General features: G+C 54.2%; 1 protein-coding gene across 1 annotated transcript in view; it reads left to right on the forward strand.

Annotated features, from left to right (window-relative positions):
- Nucleotides 1–12,480, forward strand: part of PLXNA2 (plexin A2) — a 210,138-nt gene extending 197,658 nt beyond the window's left edge. The window contains exons 26-32 of the mRNA XM_081112157.1: nt 119–222; nt 4,560–4,659; nt 5,589–5,779; nt 7,094–7,263; nt 9,977–10,189; nt 10,823–10,973; nt 11,982–12,480. Of these exons, the coding sequence (XP_080968283.1) occupies nt 119–222; nt 4,560–4,659; nt 5,589–5,779; nt 7,094–7,263; nt 9,977–10,189; nt 10,823–10,973; nt 11,982–12,077 (1,025 nt within the window). The 3' untranslated portion in view covers nt 12,078–12,480. The remainder of the gene's footprint in view (nt 1–118; nt 223–4,559; nt 4,660–5,588; nt 5,780–7,093; nt 7,264–9,976; nt 10,190–10,822; nt 10,974–11,981) is intronic.
- The last annotated feature ends 3,076 nt before the right edge of the window (nt 12,481–15,556 follow it).

Consider the following 15,556-nt stretch of genomic DNA (forward strand, 5'->3'; position numbering starts at 1 on the left):
TACCATTGCACCAGCTCGAGGGAGCTGGGGTTGCAGGTCCCTAGAGAAGGTAGGACTGGGTGATCCTGGCTGGCAGCCCCCACCCTCTCACAGTGACCTGCACCACCCCTCCACCCAGAGTGGCGTCAAGGCCGGATCGCCAGGGTCGTGCTGCAAGACGAGGACATTACCACCAAGATCGAGGGCGACTGGAAGCGGCTCAACACCCTGATGCATTACCAGGTGAGGGGGGCCTCTCGGTGTGGGAGGCGGCTTTGCTTCAGGACCTTTGTCCCAAATGTCCCCTCCCCTCCAAGGTTGGCTCCTCGGCCCTGAAAAGCCTAAAAGGGGTTTTCCGATCTTTCCTTTTCCCCTTCTCCCGGATCCTAGAGCCGTGACTGTCAGCCACGGCTGCCCATTAGAATTACTGGGGGAACTTATCAAACACATGAGCACCAGGCCCACCTGAGAACCTGACTGGCCTGGGGTGAGGCCAGGCATTGCTATCCTGGAGGCCCTGCCTCTGCAGGGAAATTGCATGTTGTAAAGTCCGCCTCGAAGGTAACCACTGTAGGTACTTAATGCAGTTTACGCTTCTCGCGCACAGCAAAGCAGGAAATTGGATAGACCAGTGGTCGGCAAACTGCGGCCCCTTGAGTGTGGCTCTTCCACAAAATACCACATGCAGGCGCGCACGTACAGTGCGATTGAAACTTTGTGGCCACACTCAAGGGGCCAAAGAGCCGCATGTGGCTCGCGTGCCGCAGTTTGCCGACCACTGGGATAGACTTGACTTCAGGTCTTACATTCTGTCACTTGCTCGCTGACGTCCTTGGGGAAATGATTGAAGCTCTCGTCCTCCTTATCTGTAAAATAGAGTGAATGGTGATCCCTGCCCCTTAAAGTCCTGTGGAATAGGTTAAGTACAGCAGGTAAAGTGTTTAGCACACTGGCAGAACTCAACTGCCTGTTGAATGAACAATAAAAAAAAAAAATCCCCAAATCCCAGCCCTCGCCGGTTTGGTTCAGTGGAAAGAGCATTAGCTTGTGGACTGAAGGGTCCAGGGTTCGATCCTAGTCAAGGTCCCTAGAGAAGGTAGGACTGGGTGATTCTGGTTGCAGGCTCGATCCCTGGTCCTGGTCAGGGCAAGTGTGAGAGGCAACCAACTGATGTGTCTTTCACATCGATGTTTCTCTCTCTCTGTCTCCTCCCTTCCACTCTCTCTAAAAAATCAATGGAAAAATATCCTCGGATGAGGATTAACAACAATGACAAAAAAAAAAAAAAAATACAACCCATTTTAAAGAAAGAAAATATAATTTTTAAAAAATCCCAGCAAAAGAAGAAAAGATCCAGGAGGTATCCCCTCCTCCTTCCCCTCCCATGGTAACCACTCCGGGCTCGGGCCCCTGTAAGAGTAAGCACAGGTAGGCAGGTGGGGATTCAGGGAAAATTATAAAATAGAAGCTGAAAATGAGAGACACCAAGGGAAATTAAACCAACCAGAGGAAGTGCCTGAGGCTACAAGGCCCGCTGGGACTGCCTGACTAATAACATCCTCCTATTCCCGCGCCTCACACGGGAGGGTGCGGGGGCTGGCAGGCTCGGCTCTGAGGCACCGAGTTGCCAATGACCAGGAGATCGGGGACCTTCACAGCCACTGGAGCTGACTGGGTGCCTCCAGGGGCACTGGGGAACCCCTGAGCCGCTCCTCTTCAAGCTGCATCCCCCTATGGGCCTGCATCCCTGCCCCAGATAGGAGGAGTGTGCTGTAGTGGGAGGAGAAAGGGCTTTGCGACCTGTATTTATTGAAATCCCTGCTTCCCCACTCGCCGGTGGTGTGACTTTAATCTCACCGAAACTCGGGCTTCTCATCTGTGTGATGAAAATAACAGCCTGACTTGTGAAGGCGGTTGGAAGGATTAGAAACAATAGGTGAGGTGCCCAGGATGCATACTCACATCCACGGAGCCACAAACATTCGTGTTGATCCCACCCACCCAGGCTTCACAGTGCTTAATGTATTCTGCAGAACAGTTGTAATGAACCAATTTGAGCTGAAGAAGAAAGTGCCAAACAGAGTAAGCATCCTGCCCCCAAGTTATTAGTGTCTCCAGGGCAGGAGTGAGGCCTCTCTTCTCTGCCCGTGTTGCCCTAACACTGTGACTGGGCTGTCCGTCCGATGGCCCTCGATCAGAAGAATAGAATATTCTATTCTTACAGTGCTCGTCACACAAAGCACTTCCAATTCCCTGATGCCATTTATCATTCATGTATTCATTCATTCCTCAAATATTTACTGAGCTTTACTGGATGCGCAGCACTTCCCACATGCTAGCCCTGAGTGACAGGGGACCACAGGGAGTATTCCTCCCTTTGGGGGCCGGAGATGATGCCACTGCTCATAATAACAGCATAATGCCAACTCTCACCAATTGCTCGCGGGGTACCAGGCTCACCACGCAGCCTTTAATCTGCACAACAAACCTAGACAAGATGATTATCCCTTGGACAAAAGAGACCACTGAGGCACGGAGCAGTGAAGTGGCTTTCCTGGAATAATGTAGCCAGGAAGTGGCAGAGCCAAGGTCAGACCCAGCTGGGCATCCTGACCATGGACTTGCACTGCCTGTTAGCCAAGAGAAAGACTGACGAGAGATTTGGTGACGAGACCTGGAATTGAGTCGAACTGTGCTCATTCGGGGGCATCTGTGACTCTTCCTTTAGGTGACAACAAGCGGTAAACGATAGATAATCTGTCCTTTCTGGGGGTGTAACCTCCTGCCCCCAGGCTTTCAAAGTATCATTTCTAGGCCGTCAGGGGCAAGGAGAGTTCCCGAAAGACAGAGTGCAGAGTTCCCCCTGGTTCCAGACCTGGTGCTGATGCTGCAAACTGCTGGAGGTCCTGAGGGCAGCTCAGCTGGGCATCAGGGAGCTTGGCACCTCTTGGGCCTGTGCCCAGGCAGGACACTGCAGCTTTAGGCCATCAGGTCAAAGATTGCCCTCTAGTTACCCTCCCCGGAGTCAAAGGTCCTTGGAGCTCCCAGGGCAGAAAATCTGCATAATCTTAATTAACAGAGAGATGTTAACATCTTCCTGGGCTCCTGCAGATTTATGGGGAGGGTAGAATTAAACACCACCACTAAAACCAGCTATCAGGGAATCTCGTTAGCGCTAATGTTCATTTATAGTTCGACTTCCCAACATCTAATTCTTTTTTGGTGGGAGAGAAGGACTGACAATTTAAGACCCAGAAAGATGGTTTTATGACTCGTGCAGCTATAAATCAAACTTATAAAGTTCATAAAAATTGTTAAAATAAAAAATGGTTTAATAGGAATGTTTTATGGCCCATAACATTATTATAGCTATTTTATTCCCTCTGCGTTAGGGGTTTAATTGGATCATCACAATTCTGGGGATTCTCCGTTTTTATTGGATGGAGGGTAATCTTAAATCACAATGGCCCCAAATGTCTTCAATATGGCTCCTCATTTATCAGCCCTTGCCCTCCAGGCTGGGTGCTGCGCTGGGCACCCTCGCAGAGAACTGGGCAAGACAGTGTCTTTTTCTCTGAGTCGCTAAGAGCAGCCATTCTGTGTGAGGAACTCTTCAAGGTGGCCCAGGCATTGTAGGACCCGGGCCAGAAAGAAATCCGAGCCAGAAAGGAAAATGGACTTCAGACCAGTGTGACTGGAAATAAAATCCCAATGAGGATTTTATTAATGAGGAGAACCAGCGCTCTGGGGCCGGCAGACCTGGCTGCGGACGGTGTCTCTCCAGGTGCTCAGGGTGTGACCTTGTAAGATGTTGCTTGTCCCCTTGATGCTTCGATTCCCTCCTCTGAAAAATGGGCATCATTGTCCGTAACTCACAAGGTTGAAGGGGGCCGGTTCTGGCCCAGCACTGCCCAATAGAAATACGATGCAAGCCACATTTACACTTTTACTAAAAATACACTGATGAAATTAATGTCAACAATATATCTATTTCACTGATCTGAAATAATCAGCATTTCAGCATGCAATAAATATAAAAATTATCAGTGAGGTAGTTTTGTATTTTTTTATTCATACTAAGTCATTGAAACCCAGTGTATATCGAACACTTGTTTATTTATTTATAATCCTCACCTGAGGATATTTTTTCCATTGCTTTTGAGAGAGAGTGGAAGGGAGGCAGGGGGAGAGAGAAACATCGATGTGAGAGAGACACATCGGCTAATTGCCTCCTGCATGTGCCCTGATCCGGAGCAGGGAGCGAACCTGCGACCCTTCGGTGTATGGGCCCACACTCTAACCACCTAGCCACACCAGCCAGGGCCTGAACATTCATTTGTAGCACATTTCAGTTCAGGTACCTACAGTGCATCTCGGTTTGAACTAACCGAATTCCCAGGGCTCAGTAGCCACAGGTGGGAGTGCTGCCATGTTGAATGGCAGGAATCTGCTACTTCTGGGATTCCTGACCTGCTTGCACTCTGCTCCACATCTTCTCCATAACCATATAGAAGTGCTTGTCTACTCAGTCTCACAAGACGCCAACAGTCACCCGCACTGTACCTTTCCTACCCTTCTAGGTGTCCGACAGATCGGTGGTGGCTCTGGTCCCCAAACAGACCTCCTCCTACAACATCCCCGCCTCTGCCAGCATCTCCCGGACGTCCATCAGCAGATATGGTGAGGACCGGTCTCCTGTGACCCTCCAGGGACCACTCGCTGTCCCTTCTGACGGCAGGAAGCCCCGGCTGCTGCTGCCTCCAGTCAGAGGCCTTTGCTCATTAGCTTCCCTCCCTCCCTAGTCCAGTGGTTCCCAGAGCAGCCCACCTCCTCAGAGCTGTGGGAGCAGGTGGCACCCTGTGCCCTTCCTTCGACAGCCCAGGCCTGGTGAAGGAGCTCACGGGGCACCTGGATGGGGCAGGTTCACATATCCCAGTCTACATCTGTTGTCCTGGAAAGAGTAGGAATAGTGCCCCGTTTGCTCTCAAAAGGGTCCCAGGTTGGGCAGTCGGTTCACGGTCCTAGCCTGTCCACACTGAGGAGCGTTAGGGCCCCCCGTGCCCTCTGGGGATGAGGTTCCGGTGCTGCTCTTACTCTGTTTCCTCTGGATCCACCTGTGCACTGAGGCTTTGGGCTCTCCGGCTGAAGGACACCTCAGGACGGAGGACGGCAGCTCCAAAGGCCTTGGCCATTCCCAGTTCTGGCCCCATGAACTGCAAAGAGGGAGGATCACAGCTCCCAGCTCCCGAGTATCAGGTTCCCCCAGGCCCTCGAGGAAATATTTGTTTGACATTTTACCAATTGATCATCTTGGCTGGAAGCATCAGGGTCGGGGGACTCCGAAATCCCGCAGGTCTCTCCAGCTCCCAGAATTCCTAAATCCTCTTTTACACAAAGCTCTCAGGCTGTCCTCATGCCAACCAAGAATCCCTAACCACCCCCCCCCACCCCCCCCACCCCCACCACAGGAGGAGCCAGGAGTCCCCTTCCAATGGAAATTGGTTTCTTCCGAGTGGGTGTGGCAAGCGGGCAGGGTTTCTAGAAGGATTCTTCAGGCAAGGATGGTGCAATCAGCTGCTCACAGGCCCCCACCGCCCCCTTCTCCTCAGACTCCTCCTTCAGGTACACAGGCAGCCCCGACAGTCTGCGGTCCCGGGCCCCCATGATCACCCCAGACCTGGAGAGCGGGGTCAAGGTGTGGCACCTGGTGAAGAACCACGACCACGGAGACCAGAAGGAGGGTGACCGGGGCAGCAAGATGGTGTCGGAGATCTACCTGACCCGGCTGCTGGCCACCAAGGTAACTCCTGCTCTGCTCGGCCCAGGGAGGACATCACGGCGTCCGTCCTTCAAGGGGACCCAGAGGAGGAGCAGGCCCAGGCCTCCCGGCAGGCTTTCCACGGGACCAGCCACCGCTGTTTTCTTCCCTTCGGCAAAATTCATAGCCCGATTGCTGCTCCTGGCCCCCTCCTAGGCCCAGCATCACCCTCCCACATCTGCCCCAGCCCCTTAGGAACAGACTGTGGTTTTCTTATTGGTGCTGACTGGACAGATATGCCGGCTCTCACCATCGCTGCCTCTTCTGCCCACTTGCTGGCCACAATGGGAGGGAAAGCATGAAGGAAGGCCTGGTCCTGCCAATAATCACAGAGAAAGCTCCTCCCCCCTCCACAATCCCATCTGCCCCTGTTGCGGGGGCGGGGGCTGCGTTGCTGGAAACTGTGATGTGAAGCTGCTCCCCGCTTCCCTCGCAGAGAACTAATAGGCCTGTCAGTGTGGCCACCACACGGCTAACGTAGGCCAGGCAGGGCTAGGCTTCAAATACTCTCCCCACTGGCCCCACAAAAATGCCACTGAAGTTCCACCACAGTGGCATCCAGGTTCCAGCTCTCAGACCTGCTTCCTGATATGGCACCCAAAAACACCATCCAGCCACATGTCTTTAATTCTGCTTTGCCTAAAAGACTAATGAGAGGCCAACAAAGAGACACCGAGGTTAGACATTGTCCTGGCGGGCAGATGTATTCCTGGAACCTCGAACTGTGGGACCCAGGCCCAGCCTTGTCCCTCCACAGACACCCTCCAAAGGCCCTGTGGGTCAGGGTTCTTCCTGAGGGTTAGATCTGGACCCTTCACTCCAGCCCCAACCCCAGACACCACTTACCCCAGGCCCCTAACATCATAAGCCTTTTCACACCTATCAGACCCTCTGCGGCCCCGCTATGCTCCTGCCAGGAGGCTCCCAGTCTTCCGGCTGGTTCTTCAAACACCCTCTCCTATCAGCCTGCACCCCCTTCCCCATGGGAAGCCTGGACTCCGAGCTCTCGCTGTCTTCCCTCCTGGCATGGACACTGCATAAATGTGGCCTGTGGCTACATGCCAGAGCAGAGCTTCTCAGGAATCTGCAGCCCATTTCGGCCCTCCTGCCTCCCCGACATCCCAACAGTCACCTCCCCGCCCCCCGCCTCTCCACTGTCTGCTCAGGCTGGAGTCACAGACAAATTTCCAAGGCGGGATGGGTCCAAGGCACCATCTGCTCTGCCCGCCTGCTGCCTGCTGTCCCCCTTCTTTCCCCTCCCCTTCACCTCATCGTCTCCCCCCTGCCCTCCCCCAGGGCACCCTGCAGAAGTTCGTGGACGACCTGTTCGAGACCCTGTTCAGCACTGTGCACCGGGGCAGCGCCCTCCCCCTGGCCATCAAGTACATGTTTGACTTCCTGGATGAGCAGGCGGACAGACACAGCATCCACGACACAGATGTGCGGCACACCTGGAAAAGCAACTGGTAACCCCTGGGGAGCCCTGGGGAGGCTGCGAGCTGTGTGTGGGAGGGGCTGGGGCCAGCGGGGGCCAGGGGGACAGAGGAGCCTGTTCGCGGTGGCTGGTAAGCCCAGCCGCCTTGGGCAAATAGCGCACATATGCTCTGCAGAGCCACCATGGTCCCCCGCTGCCGCCGAGGGGGGCCTGCCTGGCTTGGGGCCCGGCGCCAGGACGCACACTTGAGCTCTGCCCTTCCAGGTGGAGACCTTTCCCCGGGAAGCACCTCCTCCCTGACTCTGAGGTGTCTGTTCTCAGGGAAAGGGAGCTGGGGGAACCTACACAAAGCGCCTCATTTGAGAACTAGCAGCAGAGCCTCAGAGCCCGGGCAGCGCCGGGCACCCTGAGTAGGACAGAGTCAAGGGCACTTCCTGAGATCTGGGAGCCCTGAGTTAAGCCGAGAGCCCCAAGGAAGGTGGCCCATGCTCCGGAGAGAGCTCACACCTGCTGTGGACTTGAGCCCACGGATCAGGAGGAGGTCCCTGCAAACCTGGTCCCGGAAGGCCAAGTTTGTACCCCATGGCTGTCAGCAAGCAGTGGGCAGATGTCCTGCAGGCTTGCCCTCTCTTCCCTGAAAGTCACCTCTGCAGCCAGACCCAGTGCGGGAGGCAGCTCCCACAGGCCGCTGGCCTGAGACCTCTCTCCCCTGGGTTTGAACCTGAACCAAAAGCCAAGCGAAGGGCTGGCTTTCAGGTCCGATCGGGCCTGGCCAGGACTCAGAGTCAAAACCCTTCCTCCAGGAAAGAGACAGAGAGTAGAGAGGGGAGGTCCAGGCATGGGGCTGGGCAAGCAGCCCACACAGCTGTCTGGAGCCAGCGGTCTCGTCAGAAAACAGAGCCGACACAGATGGGCCCCGGCTGTTATTTGGGAATCCAAAGTCCTAGCAACCAGCAAAACACGTTGGAAATACCCAGCTCCGGTCTCTTCTGTCCCTTCCTTCTCTGGTGTGTCATGGCCGCTGAGCCCCTCAGAGCCTGCAGCTTTGATCGCAGGGGAGTGAAGTGGAGAGACCCCGGGGTGCACTTCACCGGGGCAGGCCCTTTGCCTGTGTCCCCAGGGGCCGGGCCATGGATGTCTCCTTTGTGAGGGAGGATCCCAGTCCAGCGCAGGGAGTAGGCAAATTCAGGGAAATCGAAAGAAAAGTCTGGATTCTCCCCATCTCGGTGCCTCCTGTGGCAGGCCAGGCCCAAGTCATAGAAATTCCCTCCCCTGCGGTGGTGGGGAGAGTCCCCTTACCCAGACTCAAGCCCCCAATGTCCAAAGAAAGACTGTCAGGAGGTCCCCACGGCTGGCGGAGGGAGGGGGGAAGACATGCGTCACCTCTCAGTGGGGGCAGCTCCTCCCAGGTTATGGGAAGCCAGGTCACCATCATCCTCATGACCATTTATTTTTTTATTTTAAATAGATTTGTATTGATTTCAGAGAGAGGAAAGGATGGGGAGAGAGAGATAGAAACATCAATGATGAGAAAGAATCATTGCTCAGCTGCCTCCTGCACACCCCCTACTGGGGATGGAGCCCGAAACCTGGGCATGTGCCCTGACCGGGAATTGAACCATGACCTCTTGGTTCATAGGCCGATGCTTAACCACTGAGCCACACCAGCCAGGCTAATTACCATTTATTTTGGAAGATAAGCAGAAAACCTAAAGGAAGGGCTTGGAGTGGGCAAGGCAGATCTTTCCCAAGACTTGACAGGACTAAGATATTCGGGAAAGTTTGGGATCCATCGGAGTCAAGAGAAGATGAAAAACAGGAGAGGAGAGGTAGGCTGGGTGGCTGGACCATCACCTCGAGCCCGAGAGACAAGCCAGAGGACAGAGCTCACTCCACAGAGGAGCCAAAAGAGTTAAGGCCCCGGAGGCAGCTGGAGGAGAAGGCAGAGCTGGGAAAGGCAGGAAAAAACAGCAGCTGTTCTGGGTTTGAAGGGGACTAAATGGGCTTACCCTCCTCCTGGCCTGAGGAGCGGAGAAAATGCATTCTGCTCCGATGATGAATTCCCACTTTGCCAAAGGGACCCTCCTAAGGACTGATGGGTTCCTCTTGGGGTGGGAAAAACGGAGCTACAGCGGGTCCTTTCCACGCCAACAATGGCCTCCTCTGCTCCCTGGGCCCCTGCCTGAGACACAGGAAAGCCCTGGGGCGAGTCCTGAAAGACCTGCCCCCGGGGAGCCCATTCCTCAGCCAGGGCTGCCCTGGGAAGCGGCCTGGGCTGGGCGGGGGGAGCACAGGTGGTGCCCTTTGTGCCCTTCGGAGGCCGTGCCTGGGGCTGCCGCCTTCCCGCCTTCCCGACAATGGCCATGGGCACTGTGAAGGGACTCAGGGAGCCTGGTGGCTTTGTTTGCAGCCCTGAGAAAGTTGTGCCGTTCTCTGTACTTGGGCTGCCCCGGGGCACGGAGGCCCTTAGAAACGGCTGCCAGGAAGGAACAGAAGGCCCCTCGCCCACCCCCAGCTGCTAGAGAGCCGGGTCAGCCCCATCAGGGTGCAGTGGCGTCTCTCCGTTTCTCTCAGGATCGGGAGCAGCTTGAGCTGAATTTGCAGGCCTGGCTGGACCAGTCTTCTGTCCTTCCATTCCTTGCCCCTTGGAGAGAGAACTTGAATTTGGGGGGCAGGGAGGAATATTAGTGGCCAGCATCAGGGGTGAGGTGCAACCCTCAGGCTCTGCTCCGCCTCTCCCCCAGCCTCCCTCTGCGCTTCTGGGTGAACGTGATCAAGAACCCCCAGTTCGTGTTTGACATCCACAAAGGCAGCATCACGGACGCCTGCCTCTCCGTGGTGGCCCAGACCTTCATGGACTCTTGCTCCACATCCGAGCACCGGCTGGGCAAGGACTCCCCATCCAACAAGCTGTTGTACGCCAAGGACATCCCCAGCTACAAGAGCTGGGTGGAGAGGTCAGTGGCACTGAGGACAGGCCCCTGCCCGCTGCCCGCTCCTGTCCCCAGCCTGTGGCTTTCACTGACCCAGCACTCACAGCTGTGTTTGGTACCTTTACGCCTGCTCCATCCTTTCCCTTGGCTACACTGCCTGCTGGGGGGAGGAAGGGAAGCTTTGTGCCCTTTGAAATCAGGTCAAGGTCGTTATCATCCTAATCACCATTTATTGAGCACATGCTAAGCACCCAGCACTGTGATAAAGATTTTGTCTGTACCGTCCCATTAAAATATCCGACAGAGTTGTGAAGTGGGTAGTATCATCATCCCCATTTTACTGATAAGGAAACTGAGGCACAGAGAGGGTGAGTCACTTGCCCAAGGTTCAACAGCTAGCAGGTAGCAGAGCTGAGATTTGAATATAAGGATTCTGCTCAGAATCTGGGCTTTTCACCACTGGGGGGCACTGCAGCCAGGAGCTCAGGGATAGATGGAACCTGGCCTTAGGGAGCCTCAGATTGAGGCAAGAGGCCAGAGGAAGCCACATCAGGAGAGAAATAAGAAGGCGCTAGTGAATGGGGACTCCTCGTGTTCGCGAGGGGCTCCGGGTCCGGGCGAGCCCCCACCTCAAGGAGCCTGTCCTCTGCACGGCAGATACTATGCAGACATCGCCAAGCTGCCCGCCATCAGCGACCAGGACATGAACGCCTACCTCGCCGAGCAGTCCCGCCTGCACGCTGTGGAGTTCCACATGCTGAGTGCCCTCAATGAGATCTACTCCTACGTCAGCAAGTACAGCGAAGAGGTAAGACAGGGCCCCGGGGCACAGACACCCACACGCAGCAAGCCAGGCGGTTAGACAAACGCCTGTGCCCGTCCTGAAATAGCAGCATCAGAGGGTCATTTAGAAAACACATCCATGGAGGCAAAAACCCCTGCGCTCCAAAATCACCCCCATCCTTCCAAAGGCAGCCCCGCCTCCCCCACTCACCCAGCACTTCCTTACACATCGCCTTGTCTTTCACTCGTCGTCACGCAATAAATAACACTTTTAGCAATGTTGTTGTTTTCCAGTGGAAAGTGTTGTGCGGTTAATTTCATTCTTCCTTAAACAATGAATCGGTGCGCACTAGGGCACAGCCCGCCAGTTACATTTCAGAGACGCAGGTGGACCCTCACCTGAGTGGCAGTTCCTCGGGACAGCTTCGGGGAATCCACCTGTCACACATGAGCATTGTGCCTGAAAGCGGTGTCAGTAATGATAACGATGATAATAACAGTAACTAACGCTTGCATAGCACTTCCTGTATGCCAGATGTTCTTTCAAACACCTTAGCTAAGCAGCTGCCCCTTAAATATGGCTTGAATTGCACAATCCACTTGCACGTGGATTTTTTCACTTGACCACAATTCCGCTAACTCGCACCGGTCAAACCCATGTTGTTTAGAGATGAACTATACTTTGGGAATCACCCATGCAGAGGGTTGACTGTAATTATACGAGAATCTTCTATCTGGGAGGTCAGCACCCCTAATCCCTGTGCTGTCCAGGGTCCCTATATATATACATATATGCATACATAACATATACTATATACACATACATATATACACATGCATACATAATACATACATCTATACACACATGCATATATAAATGCAGATATACAGACATAGTCAGTTAAGCATATACATTACTTAAGGTTATGCTCATTAGGACAGAAGGGAAAGGCAGATAGAAGGATGGAAGATTCAGAAATGGCGTCTCCTGTCCTGAGTCCTGAAGTCTCCCCGCCTTTGCTTTGTTCCTCAGCTCATCGGGGCGCTGGAGCAGGACGAGCAGGCCCGGCGCCAGCGGCTGGCCTACAAGGTGGAACAGCTCATAAATGCTATGTCCATCGAGAGCTGAGAGACGGAGCCTCCCGTTCCTGGGCAGAGGGACCCGTGAACGCTGTGACACTGGGCGTCTCGGAAGGAAGGACAAGTGAAGGGGATCGGACCCCAGAGCTTGCTGTCCCCCGAGACCCCATCCCGGGGAGAGGGGAGCCACGCCAGCCAAGTCTCCTCGCAGGCCAGGCGGATCCTGCAGGGAGAGACCATGGGCGTCGTCCACCCCAGGGCGCACAGGAGAGGAGCAGGGCCGCGGAGGAGGCGGCTCTTCAAGCCGAGAGGCGCCAGCTGGACACGGTTCCGCCTCTGTGACTGCTGCTTTGCATGAAAACTCATTTGATGTATATTGGGGAAATAATGAGAACTTTATTTAATTTTTTTTAAGAAAAAGGAAAACCAGAAATAAAACAAAACAAAAAGCTTCCCTGTTAATCCCGTCCAACTTTTGTTGAATTCTGGGTTCTATCCCCCCTTTCTTCTCTTGTCCCCTGCCCTCCTTCCTTATCTAACTCCTGTCTCCAAATGCCAGGAAAAAAAAAACACAAAACACACCTACAGAGATGCTGAGAGAAATCGGAGGGGAAATTGTTTCTTTTCCCTTGGCATTAAAAAAAAAAAAAGGAGGAGAAGAAGAATGAGCACAAGTCTGCACCAAACACTTTGCAAAACTAGAGGCCAGTAAAACCTGGAATTATCCCGGCAGCCAGAGAGCGTGGGAACTACAGAACTTTGCGCCAATTGCAAAGCCGTGGAGCAGCTCAGCCTGGCGGATGGGGAATTGAGCTTTACAGACCACACACCTGTATATTCTCATCTCTCGAGAGATGTGTCTCTAGAGTACCAATGCTTTTTGCTATGTTTTTTTATTTGTTTGTTTTGTGTGTGTGTCTCTGTGTGTGTGTGTGTGTTTTATTTAATCCCAAACCTCAACAAATGAGGAGCTGATCTTTGGTACCTTTCCCTTTGGTTTCCCCAAAGTTCCTAGCGGAAGTGGGGGAGAGGTGGGCCTCTCTCAGACCAGACGACTGGCCTCCCTGAGGACATGCGCAGCTCCGCCTTCACATCAGTCACTGTCCTGAACCAGGCACCCTGGGGAGAGGGCCTGGAGGCACGGGGCCAGGCCTCCAGGAGGTTCCTTGTGGGGGCATGAGTGTTTGGCTTTGGATTCCATTCCAATCCGCTGGTGGTTTTCACCGTTAGAGAGAAAACAAGAGTCAAACATCCAACCATGTTTACAGCAAGCAGTACCTGCAGAGCATCGTTACAGAAGCCGCGGGCTTTCCTGTTCTGCTTTGTTTCTTTCATTCTCTTGTGCCTGGCGAGGGGAGACAACCCTTCGCTCACATGTGGACGCTCCTGATGGCGCACTTCCTGGGGAGAAAAGACTGTCGATCCCCGCATGACTTCTGCGTCTCTTGTCCTTACGAGTTGGAAGGACACGTGGGCGGTTTCTCGCTGGGCTCCTTTCCTGCTCTCTCCTGCTGGCACCTAAAACCATGATGACCAGCTCTCCCGAGTGCAGTTTCCAAGCAGAGAGACCCATGCGCCAAGCCCTGGTCCAGAGGACTCTCGGGAGCCAGTGGGAGTCACCAAGAGGAAGGCCCTCTGTTGGTGACAAGACCTCGGTGACCGGGACAGCCATCCGGGTTTCCGGGCCTCCCACGTTGGCAAGGATCCAAGCAGACGGCTCCGACTTCTCTACAAGCAGCACCGAAGTGTGGGGGAAGGAGGACAAGAGAGAGGCAAAGGGATGGGAAGTGGGGGAGGCAGGAGCGGACCAACCTCCCCTTCCCACCTCCTTGTCAAGGGGCTGCAGTGCTGGGAAACGGGACCAGCCATCCCCAGAGAGACCAGACCAGAGTCATTTCCTCTGTAATTAACTCTGGGCCCCAGCTTCTCTGTGCCCTGATTTACCTCCAAACAATTCCAATTTCCAGAGGCTCTGCTGACCACATTGGATTCCCAGGAAAGGGCTGGGGGAGGGAGGCCGGAGGGCTGGCTTCCATCGCTGGCGTGTGGCTTTGGATTGCTGGGCTGACCACACAGCAGCCATCGCCTGCTCCCAGCTCCGGTTTCTTGCCTGAATGCAGCTGACAAATGGGAAGAGAAAAGCATTCAGCAAAATACTCAGGAAACTTGCTTGTTTTCATTCTAATTCCCGACCAGCCATGCCAAGGCCACTTTCTTCTGATAATCCTCTTCTGTTAAAGTTTCTCTGGGCTCTATGAACAGCCTGAAAGAAATACTAATGACTGGCCTTCCGCACTAAGCCAAAGTGTTTACTCTTCACAGCACCCAAAGCTTATCAGCTCCGAGCCCATGATTTATGGAGATGAAAAGAGAGGAGATATGGGCAAGAGGAATGTGAGAAGGAACTCTGTGCTACCCACACACACACACAAAATTCTGGCTTGCCTCATTTTACTTCTGAGTTCTGCATGCAGGCTTTCTGATCACACCACTGCTCTAACTGGCACCCAGGACTTGGCTCCACCAAGAAGCAAAAGCAAGTTAGACATCTCCATTGCATCTTAACCATCCCTTACCTCTGGGCATCCACCTGAGCACCTCCCAGCAGCTACTTCTGGTGGCCGCTCACTGCCCCTGGGGTGCTTCCTTGAAGGTTTTTGGAGAGGGTAGAGGATGATGGGGGGTGGGGGGTAGACTGAAGAAAGCAGGCGCACAGACGCAGAGAGAAGAGCCAAAGCTGGCAAGAGACTTGGCCCCGTTTCTGAGTTGGGCAAGTTGGGTTGGCAAGGGAAGTGGCATCCCTGAGAAAGAAATTAAGGAAAAGGAGACGTCGGTTGGACTCAAGCCAGGCTAGGAGGGCAAGTGGCTGTAGAGCCTTGCCCCCTCTCTGGCGGCTCACCTAGTCCTCCTCCACCAGCTCTTGACCTTGGATCACCAAGAACCAGTGGAGTCCACCCTGTGGAACAGGGAGGAGAGGCAGTCGGTTGGCCTCCCCCTCACTGTTATCCAGTTCGAAGGCGGTTTGACCTTGAGTGAAGAATACATATGAAAGGCACGGCCTCTCCCCCACATGAAGCCATCCACCTTGGCGGGAGGCCAGGAAGGAGGTGTCTCTGGAAAGGCAGTCCGGCTTGTGTTTTATTGATCTGCACAGGAGACGATCCCCTGGAAAAGGAACAGGACCCCAGAAAGGTGTTGGGCAACACGGAGACGGACAAGATGTCCATCATGGTGGAGCCAGTCACTCCAGCGGCCTGCTGCTTCCCACCCTCAGCCTGGTGCCGACTGCTGCTGTGCCATCCCCTCTCCCCCTCCCCGCAGCGCACCCCTCAGGACCATTTCCCATCCACCACTGGCTAAGAGCACCCCTCTTTGCAGAGCTCGGTCATTGAACTCGTGGATCAGCTGTCAACAGTCACTACAGGGAGGGACCTGTTTCTTTTTCATTCATTCGTTCATTCAGTCAGGGAACCTTCAGACCTGTAACTATGCTCTAGGCACCGCTCTGTGTGCTGAGAAAAGGGACGA

This window comes from Myotis nattereri, assembly GCF_964212035.1.
Source record: "Myotis nattereri genome assembly, chromosome: 18".
Classification (NCBI taxonomy): Eukaryota; Metazoa; Chordata; class Mammalia; order Chiroptera; family Vespertilionidae; genus Myotis; species Myotis nattereri.